General features: G+C 41.4%; 1 protein-coding gene across 1 annotated transcript in view; it reads left to right on the forward strand.

Moving 5' to 3' along the window:
* aqp8a.1 (aquaporin 8a, tandem duplicate 1) overlaps positions 1-16182 on the forward strand; it is a 29407-nt gene extending 13225 nt beyond the window's left edge. Inside the window, exons 4-6 of the mRNA XM_070856652.1 lie at positions 3307-3521; positions 7574-7708; positions 16140-16182. Of these exons, the coding sequence (XP_070712753.1) occupies positions 3307-3521; positions 7574-7708; positions 16140-16182 (393 nt within the window). The remainder of the gene's footprint in view (positions 1-3306; positions 3522-7573; positions 7709-16139) is intronic.
* Positions 16183-16495: the final 313 nt, after the last annotated feature.

Consider the following 16495-nt stretch of genomic DNA (forward strand, 5'->3'; position numbering starts at 1 on the left):
AAACCATGCCAAAAAAACCCTCCTATTTAAGAGTAATGCTTGATCATACCCTGTCATATAGACAACATCTCCAGAACCTTGGGAAGAAACTAAAGGGTAGTGTCAATTTGATCCAGAAACTCGCTGGATCCACATTGAGAGCAGACGTTCAAACCCTCCGTACAGCAGCACTCTACAACAGAGTACTGCTCTCCGGCATGGCTATCAAGTCCGCATGTAAAGTCCGTTGATGTCCAGCTGAATTCTACTATGAGAATTATTACTGGTCATCATCATCATCATAGGCAGCCCTCGGGGTCAAGGATGACTTGCTTCCACACGAAAACGGTGGAAGATGCCTGTGTATGAATTCTTTTAATGTGGGGTGGCCGTTGCACACCAGACACCACACGGGTTTCACGAAGCAAGGTCTTGGTCCAGTGGCAAAGGGATCCAAGACAACTGGAGACCAGGCTCCGCTACATGTGCCAATACATACACACAAACTCAAACATACTCCTACTGTCCTCCTTCCCACAGGACCTCTCTCTCCATGGAATTCATAATACGCAATGTGAGCCTCATGACCTCACGACATCACTATTGGCCCATGCTACACCTTCCCTTGGTCTTGTCCACGCTGATCCACTTCTGATCTTTGACCTCTCTGCTCTTCCGTGCCTCGTCCATCCTCTCCTCTCCTCTCCGCTCCCGACCTCCGAACCTCGCCGGTCCTGACCTCCGGATTATTGATTCTGCTGCTGCGGTGGCTAGCATTTTTTGATTTGCCTACAGCTCCAGTCTCACGCTCCAAACTGCTCCTCTAACTGTCCCATGATTTCAGGCTTTTTTTGATTTGCCCTTTTTTTGATATCATCGGTACGCTTTTATCGACACCAACATCTTGGCTGCCCGTGCTTGCAAACATCGCACCACCACACCTACACCGCGAATATGCAGTCTCCAGAGAATACAATCACTACACCAGCAAAGACATGCCGATCCAGGCCGACTTGAACAACCTACCACCAAGGTCTCAAATCTAGAAGGCTATTTTGGACCATCGCCAAAGCCCTTCAGTGATCTCCCCTCAGCCTTGATGACCTATGGCGAAATGCTTGGAAGAACTGTGACATATGGAATGGATTCCTTATAGAGGACCTCACAGTACAACCTGAAGGATCAAACCTTCCTCGCAAACAGTGGACAACCAACAAGATTAAAGCATCCCCATCATGTGACTGTGGGGCTCCTATCAGACCCTGGAGCACATCATTGAGCACTGCTCTCAGAGGAAATTTGCAGACATCCTACAAGATATCCACGCTGTTACACTAGAAGCTTTGGCTTGGAAATCCAAGTTAGATACTGACATTTCATTTGCTTTGCTATAACCATACGAAAGAAGATCTCAACTTCACCTGCCATCTATTCTATCAGTGTGGGTGCACTTTATATTCTCTTACCTTGGTTCTCAGAATCCTACCACGATCAGCCTCAACACCAGCAGCACCAAAGCACCACCAACCTTCTCTGCAATCAACTAGTACTACACAGGACACAGGCCTTCAGCATCCGAGCACACTGCTCCATGGAAGGCTAGGGATGGCCTCACCATGGACAGATTTACTTCACTTGATAAACTACTGAGATCATTGAAATGTTTGTGGCACTGCACCCAGGTCCTCCTGACCATATCTCTGCTTGTGCCTTCCTCTGAAATGTGCAACCAGGCTGTGTTGATCTCCTGGGGAGGTCTCTTCCGCCCATGGGAAGGGAAGAGGACCTCCCTGCATGCAGTGACTCAGTCCATAAGCATATGGAGGGAGTCATGGAAGAGCCAGGGTGCGGCCAAGCATCTCTGTGCAGCGATTGTCAGTGTTTGCAGCACCTCAATGCTGTAGAACACTGACAGCACAAATGTCAAAATAAATTTGGACTTGGGCCCTTTAAGGAAACCGTCATCAGTCCCGTTTCCTCTAATTAGCTGGGAAATGAGATGGGTGGGATTAACAAGCCCAATCAAGGTAAATTCATTTCAGACAGCTGGATGGAGCAAGCAGCAGGGTCGGGACCTGCCAACGAGGTCAGCAAAATCACAGCCGCTATTTCTACAATCACTCTCCTCCCTTCCCAGATCCGCTCCTGATTCCTAACTGCTGGTGTTTGAAGGAATAGAAGGGTGATAATAGTTTACAATAGTTCACAATAGTTCACAATAGTTTAATTTACAAGAAGTCCTGCCCACAGCAGTGTGGAGCAATAGGAGGTCAGAGAGGAAAGCGGGGAGCTGGGCCCCGTGAAATGAAAAAAACATACGAATGCAGACAACCCCAAAACCTGGATATTTCCCTCATGTAAGGTCATCGACCTGAAACAATGATTCTGTTTCTCTCTCTACAGATGCTGCCTGACTTGCTGAGTATTTCCAGCATTTTCTGTATTTATTTCAGATTTCTACCATCTGTAGTATTTTGCTTTTGTATTATTCTATATTTCCCTGTTTTACAGGACCAGAGCGAAACATTTCCACCATCAAACTGTCTCGAAAGTCACAGACTTTATAACCCACTTTATTTCTCATAACTTTCAATAGCCTTTTAATGCTGAAGATAAAAACAGCTAATGAAAGGGCAGATCTCATGGAGAGTTTGGATACAAGAGGTATTTCAAATCATTAGAATAAAATGAAGATGGAATGCAAGGGGTTCTTCAGCCATCCATGTGACTGGGATAAATACTGAACATAAATTTTAGATTTCGTTTTATATAGAAATACGTTAAATATTAAATAAGAATTCAAAATATTATGGAATAGGAAGGTGCCATTGGGATTATGTTGCCTGTTGCAATATCATTCATGCATTTTAGCCTTTCTTTTGATATGTTTATTCACATATGTTGTGATGTTTTTCCAGAGATAACAGATTACCAGCAGAGATGGTGGAACAGAAAACCAAAGCAGAGTTTTAAAAATAATGGATGCATTCCTGTTAGGAAAGGGGATACAGAGCTATTAAAATGAAGTAAGGTACTAGATGGGAGGTGTGGAAGGATAGGCAAAATGAAGCAATGGTCTTCTCCTCTTTGCCTAAAAGATTACTCCGTCAAACATTTCCAATCCAATGAACAGTTAATACAATTGGAAGTTCTGGGAATAGTCAAATGTTACAGCTTTTTCACTCATTTATGATTGCACAACTATCAATTATTAAAAAAGCCCCAAAAAAGTTTAGAACAGTACAAAGTACTCTAACTAGACAAAAAAAGCTTAACTGTTTCATAACCACCAAAGATGATTGTTAAAAAGTTTTGTTTTGTTTTAAGGTTGTTACACAAGATGGAAACTTTTTCAATGCAACTGGAGCAGCATTCACAGCTATTCAAAAAGTCGAACATGTTGCAAGAGCTATTATCTGTGAGATAATCATAACAACCTTTCTTGTATTAGCAGTCTGCATGGGAGCTATTAATCAGAAAAGCACAACTCCTTTGGCACCATTCTGCGTTGGCTTTACTGTTACAGTGGATATCTTGGCTGGGTAAGAGTGGCCATATAGACTTATTAATCTATCTATATGTATCTACATTTATCTATCTAAATCTATATATTAAAATTCTGGACAGAGTAACAGAGTTTGTTGAAAACTGCAATATAAAATTACCCATTTGAATTCCCATATTAAAATGTCCATACTTGCCTGTTACATTTACCTGTTACATTTCCCTGTACTGCCAGGAGATGACGTTCTAATTGGATTTCATGTCATGGCTCCCCGTAACACCACTATGTGATGCTGTATTAACTTCACTCCACAAATCAGTCTAAATGCTGGGGAAAGATAAGCAAAAAGGTGATATATAAATGCAAGTTCCTGTTTTTTATTGAAACTTCAAGAAAATAAATTGTATGTGATCAACTAAGGATTAGGTATGGATTAGAAACTGGACTGAAATAACAACATTCGAGCTGCTGTACATAGTATTAAGATGTTCTTTGCACTTTATAATTTGCACAATGGGTAGGTAGAGATTTTAAATGATCATTCTCACTGATAATGTGTTTTTTTTGTATCTGTAATGCCAGGAAGTGACTATCTTACTGGATTTCCAATGTTAATTTTATGACTCATCATGGCTTCCTGTAACACCACTATGTGATGCTATATTATCTTTTCTCCACAAATCAGTCGAAATGCTAGGAAAGATAACTAGAAGGGGAAGAGACAGAAGGAAACGAGAGAGGAGAGACTGAGAGAAAAATGTCAACACAAGGACAAGTCAGATAGGCCATATTTTCCAATTTACTATGTGCAAAACAACAGGTGTTCCACTGGTGATACTTTAACATTTTGTGCATACTTCATCATAGGCAGTCCCTTGAAACGAGGATGACTTGCTTCCACGTCGAAAAGGGATGAGTTCACAGGTGTTTCAATGAAGGACCTAATATTCCAGATCCTTCCTTCACACTTCCTGGAAATGTGACACTTATTTCCTGTAACACTTTCCTTGTCACACATTTCCATCACACTTTGTTGATTGTTGTAAAGTAAAATTGCAGCAAATCAGAACTGAAGAAGTAGAGGATATATAAATCCAGAGCAATGAAAGCAGCTAAACATTTCTCAACATGCCCAAAGCCTCTTTCCAATCACCAGGTCCCCCACTCCTCCCATTACCATGTTGCAAGTCAGTGTTCTCCCCACACCAGTACGTGTCCTTCCCCAATCAATACATGGTCTCCTCTCCCTCAAAAATTCCAGACCATGTCCCTCCCAATGCCCTCATGCCCCTGTCACCAGTTCTCCCAGAATCTCCCTCCCACCAGTTCCTCGCATTCCCAGATCATTCTCCCAGTGTTCTCGGATCACAGATCTGCCGCCATTGTTTCTAGACCACACGGTCTCCTTCCAGCCACCCCAGATCCCAGAACCTTCCCAGTGCTCGCAGCATTGCTCTATCTCGGAAATAGAAACCCCATAGCTCACCTCCCCAAGACTTTCATCTTGCTCCCAGAGCCTTTTCTCAGTATTCTCTTATCATGGAACTAACTCCATTATTCCTAGACCCCAGGAAAATATCCATGTTACCACAAGCAATGCCACATGAGATCCACCAAAATAGATTAAAGCATCTGCTTACAGTGCACATTTATTTCCTGTAACATTTTCACAGTTTTCACAAGGCATTGTCAACAACATATCTATTGTTATAATACAATGTATCCTTCGACTCACCGTGAGGAATGCCTTGAGAGATCTGCGAGTAATATGTTAAAGTTTTACATTCGCTGGAGAGGACAGGAAGGCCACCGCCATTACCCGCACCATGAGTTCCAAGCGGGCCGAAGGGATGCCGAGTTGCCGATTTCAGGTGGGCCGAAGGGAAGCTGAGTGGGCCAATGGGACGCTGAATTGCCAGTTCTTTGATATCCATGTATGCACTTACCAACAGTTCTCAATGTACAGCAAGCAGAAGTTAGAACGTGTGCTAATTTCCCTTTCCCTAGCTCAGGACATTGAAGCCTCGGATGGTCTCGGATGGCCATGGGTGTGGATGGTCAGTGGAGCGCCCTAGAGAGCCTTACAATCGTGAAGCTGATGGATGTGGGGTATGGACCAGTGAACTCCGTTGGGCGGGCCACATCATCCGCATGCCTGACACAAGACCCCCTAAGCAAGTGCTCTACTTGGAACTCCTACACAGCAAGCAAGCCCCAGGTGGGCAGAGGAAACGCTTTAAGGACACCCTCAAAGCTTCCTTGATAAAGTGTAACATCCCCACCGGCACCTGGGAATCCCTGGCCAAAGACCACCCAAAGTGGAGGAAGAGCATCCGGGAGGGCGCTGAGCACCTCGAGTCTCGGCGTCAAAAGCAAGCAGAAATCAAGCGCAAACAGCGGAAGGAGCGTGTGGCAAACCAGGCTCCCCATCCACCCTTTCCTTCAACCATTGTCTGCTCCACCTGTTAGAGACTGTAATTTCCGTATTGGACTGTACAGTCACCTGAGAACTCACTTTTAGAGTGGAAGCAAGTCTTCCTTGATTTCGAGGGACTGCCTATGATGATGAAAGTTTTACATATGCATACACTTCCTCTCAAGTAACACTTGATTGCTTCCACCTGTCATGCTATTTGCATAGCACCTGTCTGTCATAATTAAATTTACTTATTCATTTTACTTACTTCTGATTGAGTTCTCCAAGCTTGGCCTTCAAGGTAAGTGGTGTTATGATTTAATTACTTGAGCCACTCCAGCTGCATCTCCAAGATGGGTGGCACTGTAAAATTGCAAATTATTCAAAAATGTTAAAGTGTTACTAATCAAAAGTCACATCTTTCCCTCCTTAAATTCATCTAAATGACAAACGTTTTTGGAGATCAGAAGACCAGCAGCATTTACTAAGGAACTGTTAATGATTTCTTGTACACTATTCATTTTGGAATGACTTAACCAACCAGCACGCTCACTATCTCTACTAATTTTAAGCCTGCATTTGAAATGTTTAATTGCCAACTGAAGGTCAAAGTCATATCACAATTTAGAAATTCTGTTCAGATCAGTTTGATACAGGTTATTACATAAAATCAGATGTGTGTGCAATTGTACAAAAAAGTTTGATTTAACAGTTAATGGATCATTATTTAAAGTGCTAGGACCCATAATTAACAATTTTTCTGGGAACAGGATGAGTTGTTTGGCTGCAAGATAGAAGTTTTGGCCACCTCTCCCACTCCGAACCCCTTTGTTCCTGAGGACATTCACAGCAAATTAAAAATTTTGAGCAGGCACATATAGGGTGCTTCTGCCATCTTTAAAATTGGCCCTGCCCATTTCAGCACCACAACAGTTCCCTCCCCTGTAGTGGCAGACTCTCACTGAAAAGTGGAGATACTGCTAAGAATCTATTCTGGATACTTAATTGATCCTGATGGAGGAAAATAATGGTCAAGCTACTTCTGGTGGTGATTCTCCCCAGATTTCAGCCGATTGCAGCCCAGAACAAAAATAAATTAAAGGATAGATTGCCAGTGTGAAAACATTAATATGTTAATATTGACTCTAGGAATTTTGAAACAGCAATAATATAATTCCTTACCTCCGATCCATCTATCAGAGGAAAATATATATTGCAACTTTACTGCAGATTTATAAAGGTAATGCCATTTTCAAACATATACTGCTTTCTTTTTATTCATTAAGCTGCTTCACTGGACAGCATCAGAATGGACAAATTATAAGGTTGAATTCATGTGTTTGCCAGGGAACCACCCAGTAAGAGTGATGGAAAAAACTTGAAACTATCAATTTTAAAGACTTTAGTCATTTTAATTACTGGTCAGAAGTTAAACATTTTGCAATTAGTAATTTCAGATGGGGATTTACTCTGAATATGAATCTTTCATTAATAATATTTTATAAATATGTTAGTTGCAGTAATTAATAAAAATACATGGTGTATTCTATCAAGCTAGTCTTTGGATGTAAAGCATTTGTGCTAATATAAAATTGAGACCAGGATTAATAATGATTGAAAATAAGATTTGTATCACAGCAAATAATATGACCCTTATTGTTTGTTATTTTCAGTGGTGGTTTGTCTGGGCCATGTATGAATCCTGCCCGAGCTTTTGGACCAGCAGTGGTGGCCAACTACTGGGACTATCATTGGGTCTACTGGGTGGGACCAATGATTGGAGTAATGGTAGTAGGAATTTTAATCAGGTAACACAATTTATTAAGTCCATCTTACTTAACACAAAAAGAGTATGAGGCAGTATCACCAATAAGTACTACGTGCAAACATATACACAAAGGAAAAAAAGGAATGCTTCCTGTTGGCTAATATTTAAACAAGAATGGGATGGTTGGGGAGGACTGATATATCCCACGTTGGTAAACTACCTATTCGCACAATCTCTGCCTATCCTTCGAAGCACAGTATTGCAGCCTATTCAAGTTACTTTGCACACAAAGTGCGAAGTCCACAATTCAAAGTGAGTTCAATTATATTGGCCTTCAGGAATATTAGAGCAAATATGATGAAACACAAAGCTTGACTATCTTTTAAACTTATTTTCACTCTTTATAGTTCTCCTCATATGGTGCTCTACTCCCCAGTTAAGAGGGTGGCCTCTGCCACTCTTATGCAAACTTGAGGAGCTGCAATAGTGTAGCACCATGACTTGACTATCAAAGTTCCTCCCTGCTCTTTGAAAGAAGTGGCAGTCCCACTTGGTCTCTCTCATTAACAGGCTACATGGTTAGGTGACTTTTGTAAGGGAAATTAATAGCATTCCATGGATCTAAACAGATTGTCTGAAGAATAGCAGGTGGATTTTATGGTGGCTATATAACGGGTAGAGCACAACTGAATTGAAAACGTAAACAATTGAAAAGAGAAAGGATTTTGGTGGTGATTATTTACTATTTACTGAAAGGCTCCAATCAATATGAAAATATTGTCAATATGGCTAAATATTCATGTATAATTCATTGGTATGGTGACATTTAGAAGCTTGTATGCATTTTTGTGCACCCTACATTCAAAAAGATATGGATTAGAGGATTAGAAAAAAATTCATTAATGAGCTCCAAATAAAGTTCTGGCTCTGACTTGGCATTATGCACGCACGATGTGACCCCTGGGCTGAATCCATCCTATGATCTCCTTCAACACAGTCCACAATTCCCTTCTTCTGTTTGCACTCTTGTGTACAACAAAAACTTCCTTGAGTTGTTTAAACTTAGAAAAGCTGCTTTCTGGTTTGTGCATTTAGACCAATAAGGAGCAGCATTTTTGCATCAATCTGGATGCAGCCTCTGGGCCTAGGAAGTTTGAAAGAGGCTGAAAGAGCTTAAAATTTACAAACTTCAGGACAAATTCACCAGGAAATACACTGGAGAACATAGGAACAGGGGTAAGCCAGTCAGCCCTTTGAGCCTGATCCGCCATTCAATGAGATCATGGCTGATCTGCGATCTAACTGTATACTTGCCTTTGGCCCATATCCCTTAATACCGTTGGTGAACTAAAAACTATCAATCTTTGATTGAAAATTAACAATTGATCTAACATCAATTGCCATTTGCAAAATAGAGTTCCAAACTTCTACTACCCTTTGTGTGTAGAAGTGTTTCTTAATTTCACTCCTGAAAATTATGGCTTGATTTTTAGACTATGCCTACTAGTCCTAGAATCCCAACCAGTGGAAAAAGATTCTCTTTATCTACCCTATCAGTTCCCCTTAATATCCTGAAAACTTTGATCAGATCCCCTCTTAACCTTCTAAATTGCAGGAAAACAACCCTAATTTGTGTAATCCCTCCTCGCCTTAAAGTCAGGGTATCATTCTGGTAAATCTAAACTGCACTCCCTCCAATATATCCTTCCTAAGGTGTGATGCCCAGAACTGCTCACAGTACTCCAGGTGTGGTCTAACCAGGGCTTTGTACAGCTGCAGCTTACCCCCTTGTACTTTAGTCCTCTAGATAAAAAGGCCAGCATTCCATTAGCCTTTTTGATTATTTTCTGTACCTGTTCATGACATTTTAATAATCTATGTAACTGAACCCCCAAGTATCTTTGGACATCCACTGTTTTTAGCTTTTTACCATTTAGAAAGAATCATGGCTTGTATGTAATCGTGAAGCAGGTGGAGGATTGTGACAAATTTTTGAGGACAGCCGAATTTGAGAAGGACACTCCATAATCCCTCGTGGTTGACAAAGTCGAAGGCCTGCGTAAGGTCAAAGAAAGCCATGTACAGAGGTTGATGCTGCTCCCTGCATTTTTCTTGGATGCAAGCCGTGATTCTTACCAACGGATCCATCACAGACCCAATACAAGTGCAGATCGTGGTCAAGCAAGGCTATGTCATTGCATCAATGCTCTTCTCAATCTTCCTCACTGCAATGCTTCATCTCACCCTTAACAAGCTCCCTGCTGGAGTAGAGTTAAATGACAGGACAAGCAGGAAATTGTTCAACCTCCGATACCTCCAGTCCAGATCCAGGGTTGCTCCAACCTCTGTCATTGAATTACAATATGCAGATGATGCTTGCGTTTGTGCACACTTGGAGTCCGAACTCCAAACCATCATTGATACCTGCACTGAAGCATACAAGGGTCTGGGCCTCATATTAAACATCAGTCAGACAAAGGTCCTCAACCAACCTGCCCCCGCCACACAGTATTGCTCCCCGGTTATCAAGATCCGCGATGAGACCTTGGACAATGTACCTTGGGAACCTACTATCAGTAAGGGCAGACACTGCCTTCAGTGTGCCAGTGCAGCCTTCGGCCGCCCAAGGAAAAGAGTGTTTGAAGACCAGGATCTCAAACCCGGCACCAAGCTCATGGTGTACATAGCAGTAGTGATACCCACCCTCCTATATGCTTCAGAGACATGGACTATGTACAGCAGGCACCTCAATGCACTGGAGAAGTACCTCCGCAAAATCCTGCAAATTAATTGGCCAGCTCCGGTGGGCGGCCCACATTGTCCACATGCCCGATGTTAGACTCCCGAAACAAGCACTCTACTCCGAGCTACATCATGGCAGGCAAGCCCCAGGGGGCAGAAAAAATGCAACATCTCCACCAAGACCGCTCAAAGTGGAGGAGAAGCATCCTAGAAGGCACCGAACACTTCGAATCTCTTCGCTGGGAGCACGCAGAAGCCAAGTACAAAAAGCGGAAGGAGCAAACGACAAATCAAACATCTCATCCACCCATCCCTCCAACCACCGTCTGCCTCACCTGTGACAGACTATAGGTCCCTCATTGGTCTCACCTTAGAACTCATTTTAACGTGTAAACAAGACATCCTCAACTCCAGGGGACTGCCTAAGAAGGAGAAGACCATTTAGAAAGTAACCTGTTCTATTCTTTTTAGATTCAAAGTGGATGACCTCACGTTTGCTTACATTGAAATCCATTTGCCAGAGTTTTGCTCAGTCACTTAATCTATCAATATTCCTTTGTAATTTTATGCTTTCATCTACACTGCCTATAATGCCGTCTAGCTTTGTGTTATTGGCAAATTTCAATACATGACTTTCTATTCCATCATCTAAGTCATTAATAAATATTGTGAATCGTTGAGACCCCAACACAATCCTTGCAGGACACCACTAGTCACATCCTGCCAATTTGAGTACCTATCCATTATCTCTACTCTCTGTCTCCTGCCGCTCAGTCAATTTCCTAACCAGGTCAATAATTTGAACTCAATTCCGTGGGCTTCTAACTTAGACAACAATCTCTTATGTGGAACTGTATCAAATGCCTTCTGAAAGTCCATATAAATAACATCCATAGACATTCCTCTGTCCACTACTTTAGTCACCTCTTCAAAAAACAATCAGGTTTGTCAGAGATGACCTACCTTTCACAAATACCATGCTGGCTCTCTCTGTTCATCTGTTCAGTTACCATATCCTTAATTTTAGACTCTAGCAGTTTCCCGACAACAGATGTGAGGCTAACTGGTCTATAATTCCCTGGTTTCTCTCTCTCGCTATTCTTAAAAAGCGGAGTGGCATGCACAATTTTTCAATCTAAAGGAACAGTTCCTGAATCTGGAGAACTTTGGAAGATTATAGTTAGGGCCTCTGCAATTGCAAATATTGACGCAAGGTCATTTTCAGGTTGGAAAACTGTAACTAGTGGGGTGCCACAGGGATCAGTGCTGGGGCCTCAACTATTTACAATCTATATTAATGACTTGGATGAAGGGACCGAGTGTAATTTAGCCAAATTTGCTGATGATACAAAAATAGATGGGCAAGCAAGTTGTGAGAAGGTCGCAAAGAATCTGCAAAGGGATGTCGATAGGTTAAGTGAGTGAGCAATGTGGTAAAATGTGAGGTGATCCACTTTGGTAGGAAAAATAAAAAAGCAAATTATTATTTAAATGGGGAGAGATTACAAAATGCTGAGATACAGAGGGATCTGGGGATCCTTGTACATGAAGCACAAAAAGCTAGCATGAAGGTACAGCAAGTAATTAGGAAGGCAAATGGAATGTTAGCCTTTATTGCAAGGGGGATAGAGCATAAAAGTAGGGAAATCCTGCTACAACTGTACAGGGCATTGGTGAGACCACACCTGGAGTACTGCGTACAGTTTTGGTCTCCTCATTTAAGGAGGGATATACTTGCATTGGAGGCTGTTCAGAGAAGGTTCACTGGGTTGATTTCTGAGATAAAGGGGTTGTCTTATGAAGAAAGGTTGAGCAGGTTGGTCCTATACTCATTGGCGTTTAGAAGAATGAGAGGTGGTCTTATTGAAATGTATAAGATTCTGAGGAGGCTTGACAGGGTAGAGAGGATGTTTCCCCTCGTGGGGAAGTCTAGAACTAGGGGGCATAGTTTCAGAATAAGGAATCGCCTGTTTAAAACGGAAATGAGGAGGAATTTCTTCTCCCAGAGGGTCGTGAATTTTTGGAATTCTCTACTCCAGAGAGCTGTGGAGGCTGGGTCATTGAATATATTTAAGGTGGAGATAGACAGATTTTTGAGTGATAAAAGAGTCAAGGGTTATGGGGAATGGGCAGGATAGAGAAGCTGAGCCCATGATCAGATCAGCCATGATCTTATTGAATCACGGAGCAGGCTCGAGAGGCCAAATGTCCTACTCCTGCTCCTATTTGTTATGTTCTTATGTTCAATGTGCTCGGCTCCTTCCTTTAAAACCTTGGAATGGGGACCATCAGGCCCTGGAGGTTTGTCACCCTTTAGTGCCATTCTTTTCTTCATTAAGGTCAATTTAATTACATTAATTTTATTGAGTCTCTGTTCCCGATTCAATATTAGTTTCTTTGGGATTTCCAGCATGCTATCCTCTTCTTCTACTGTAAATACTGATGCAAAGTAATTATTCAACATGTCCACCATTTCCCCATTGTCATTGATAATATCACTTTCAGTTTTTAAGGGGCCAACATTTCTCCTGACCACTCTCTTTTTCCTAATGTAACTGTAAAAATTCTTCATATTGATTTTGATATTCCTTGCAAGTTTCTTTTCATACTCCTTTTTTGTAGCTCTTATTATCATTTTTGTGACCCAGTGCTATTCTCTGTATCTTTCCCATTCGCCATGATATGTGCTATTTTTTGCATTTTTGTATGTCTTTTCCTTTAGTTTTATGTTGTCCCTTCCCTCTTTAGTTTGTGGCTGTTTTTTTTGGCAAGTGTAGCTCTTGCCCCTCAGGGGTATAAACTGCTTCTGTATCACATTAAATTCTTTTTTAAACATCTCCCAGTGATCTTCTGACATTTTACCCATTAACAGATTTGCCCAGTTTACCCAGTCTCTGCCTCATCCTATTGAAGTCGGCCTTATCTAAATCTAGAATCTTAGTAGCTGTTTCGTGTTGCTCCCTTTCAAACGCTATGTTGAACTCATAACTCATGTTATGATCACTATTGGATAAATATTTACGCACATTTAGGTTGTTAACTAAGTCTGGCTCATTACTCAATCTAATATGGCTTGCCCCTTGATGTCACGAGGACATATTGTTGTAGAAATCCTGGACACACACAAGAAATTCACTACCTTTCTGACAGGTAGTACCCTGCTTTTCCCAATCGATATAAAAGTTAAAATCTTCCATTAAAACCACTCTGCCTTTGCTACATGTTTGTCTCATCTCTGCATTTATACAATCTAGCACTTCAGAGCTGCTACCCACTACAGTCTTAGATCCTTTCTTATTTCTTAATTCAATCCATAAAGCCTCCACTAGCTGCTTACCTCTCTTTAAATCCTCTCATCATTAAAGTGGTTTAATCCTTAATCACTTAGGCTACTCCTCCCCCTCTGCCATTTCCCCTACTGTACACCTTATAACTCAGTATATTTAGTTCCCAGTCCTGATTGTCTTGCAGCCATGTCTCAGTAATGGCTACCATGTCAATTTATTCCTTATAGAAACATAGAAAATAGGTGCAGGAGTAGGCCATTCGGCCCTTCACCGCCATTCAATAAGATCATGGCTGATCATTCCCTCAGTACCCCTTTCCTGCTTTCTCTCCATACCCTTGATCCCCTTAGCCGTAAGGCCCATATCTAAATCCCTCTTGAATATATCCAATGAACTGGCATCAACAACTCTCTGCGGCAAGGAATTCCACAGGTTAACAACTCTCTGAATGAAGAAGTTTCTCCTCATCTCAGTCCTAAATGGCCTACCACTTACCCTAAGACTATGTCCCCTGGTTCTGGACTTCCCCAATATCGGAACATTCTTCCCGCATCTAACCTGTCCAGTCCCGTCAGAATCTTATACGTTTCTATGAGATCCCCTCTCATCCTTCTAAACTCCAGTGAATAAAGGCCCAGTTGATCCAGTCTCTCCTCATGACAGTCCAGCCATCCCTGGAATTAGTCTGGTGAACCTTCGCTGCACTCCCTCAATAGCAAGAATGTCCTTCCTCAGATTAGGAGACCAAAACTGAACTCCGTGTGTTTGTATAAAGAATGCTTATGTGGGCCACAGATCCTAGCCTGTCCTTCAGCTCTGATGTTTTACTCACATGTTACTTAGTTTTCTCTCCTGGTTTAATTGCTGTATATCTTTTAGTTTTCCCTTTACCTGTAGTGCCTAAAGCACAATTTCTGACTCATCATCATCATAGGCAGTCCCTCGAAATGAGGATGACTTGCTTCCACGCCAAAAAGGAATGAGTTCACAGGCGTTTCAATGAAGGACCTAATATTCCAGATCCCGAATTTTGACTGCTACTCTACTCTCGTCCCTTTCATTTGTTTTTGAACTACTCTTTGTACTGCAATTTCCCCCCCCCCCCCCCCCCGAGTCCTCCCCCCATTTACAGTTACTTGTGACTGCCCTATTTATCCTTTCCACGAGGACCTTGATCATACGAATGCCATTATGATCCTGCACCTTTCCACAAGGTGTGACTGAAGTCTAGAGCAAACTGCCCAGATACTCCTCCCCCTCCCTTATGTGTCGGAGTGTCTCCAACTCATACTCCAGCTCACTGACTCTGAGCTGGAGAGATTCGAGACAGAGACGTCTCCTGCAGACGAGTTCGCCTGGGACAGTCTCCCACATACTGCAGTCCAGACACACAACCTGCTCTGCCATGTCTTGGTCTAACCTTATTTTATTTATTTATTTATTTATTTATTTATTTAAAGTCTTTATTCAATGACTCTTTATAGTTATATTAAGTAGTTTAACTAGTTAAGTTATAAATTTAATAAATACGTTATAGTTTACTGCTCGCAGTTTAAACCACTGTCCTAGGTTAGAGAGAAAAAAAACATTAATACTCACCAACTAATCACCAACCTGCTGTCCTGTGAAGTCACTAATTTTTTGTTGCTGTTGAAATTGTTGGAGGTGCTGCCGCCGCTTAGATCCGCACTGCCTTAGTCTCCCGTTGTTTTTATCTGCTGCCTTCTCGGTGCTGCCGCCGCTTAATTCCAAGCTGCTTTGGTCTTCCGCTGTTCTTAACTGCTGCCTTCTCGGTGCTGCTGCTGATTAGGTCCAAAAGACTAATGGCGACAGGTGCAGTGAAAGAAGGAATGTTGATGCTGCACTTCTGAATCATAGAACAGAGGTTGATTGCTTCTGAGATGCAGAATATGCTGGGCAACAGAATGCTTGAAATGGACTCCAACATGCACGGATTGTCATCAACACATTGAGGATGTAGTCAGTGACTCTCAGATGCAGCAACATAGGGACTTAGTTCAATTAAATTTAATTTATGATGACAAATGTAATATTGTATGCCTTCTTCAAGACTTCCAAGATCTAAAGATACCCGAAGGAATGTGTTTTTTACAATGTCATATTCACCCTAGCCTATTGTGGTAAGCATCCATAAGACTGATTATAAAAAGAATGGAAAGGCAATGGAATAAAAGGTTTTGCATCACAACAATGTCAGAATCCAACCTCTTAACTATTCTTCTAAAGATCAGAGGCTGTAAACATTGCATAAAGAAATATTTAACAGAATACTCAATTTGTGTTTTTTAAACACTACTGTATGAAATGGTTTGGACAACATAGCAGCATAAATGATTGTTTTAATGTGATAATATTAAAATGTCACAATAAAAGAACGAAAAAGCTAAAACCAATAAATTATATTTTTTCTTCTATTTCTAGATTTTTGCTTGGAGACATGAAAATCCGTCTAATTCTGAAATGATCAACAAAGAAGGAACTTTAGAATCTAAATGAAAAGTGCTTGATAAGTTTGATTCAGTATCTGTGTTGTCACATCCAGAGGATATATTTGTATGAATCTATATTGCTGCCATTTGTGAATCTGGCACAGGTGAAATTATCATCATTGCTAACTTTAGAATTAGTAAAGACAGAAATGTCACCTTTCTATCTAAGTGAAAATGTTGGTAAATTATGATGTAACCGATGCATCGATCTCAGTAAAGTGAACAAATTATTACAATATACCATTTTCTCCCTAGCCATTACTGTATATGATATAGAGCTGTATCCCA

This window comes from Pristiophorus japonicus, chromosome 15, assembly GCF_044704955.1.
Source record: "Pristiophorus japonicus isolate sPriJap1 chromosome 15, sPriJap1.hap1, whole genome shotgun sequence".
NCBI classification, from domain to species: Eukaryota; Metazoa; Chordata; class Chondrichthyes; family Pristiophoridae; genus Pristiophorus; species Pristiophorus japonicus.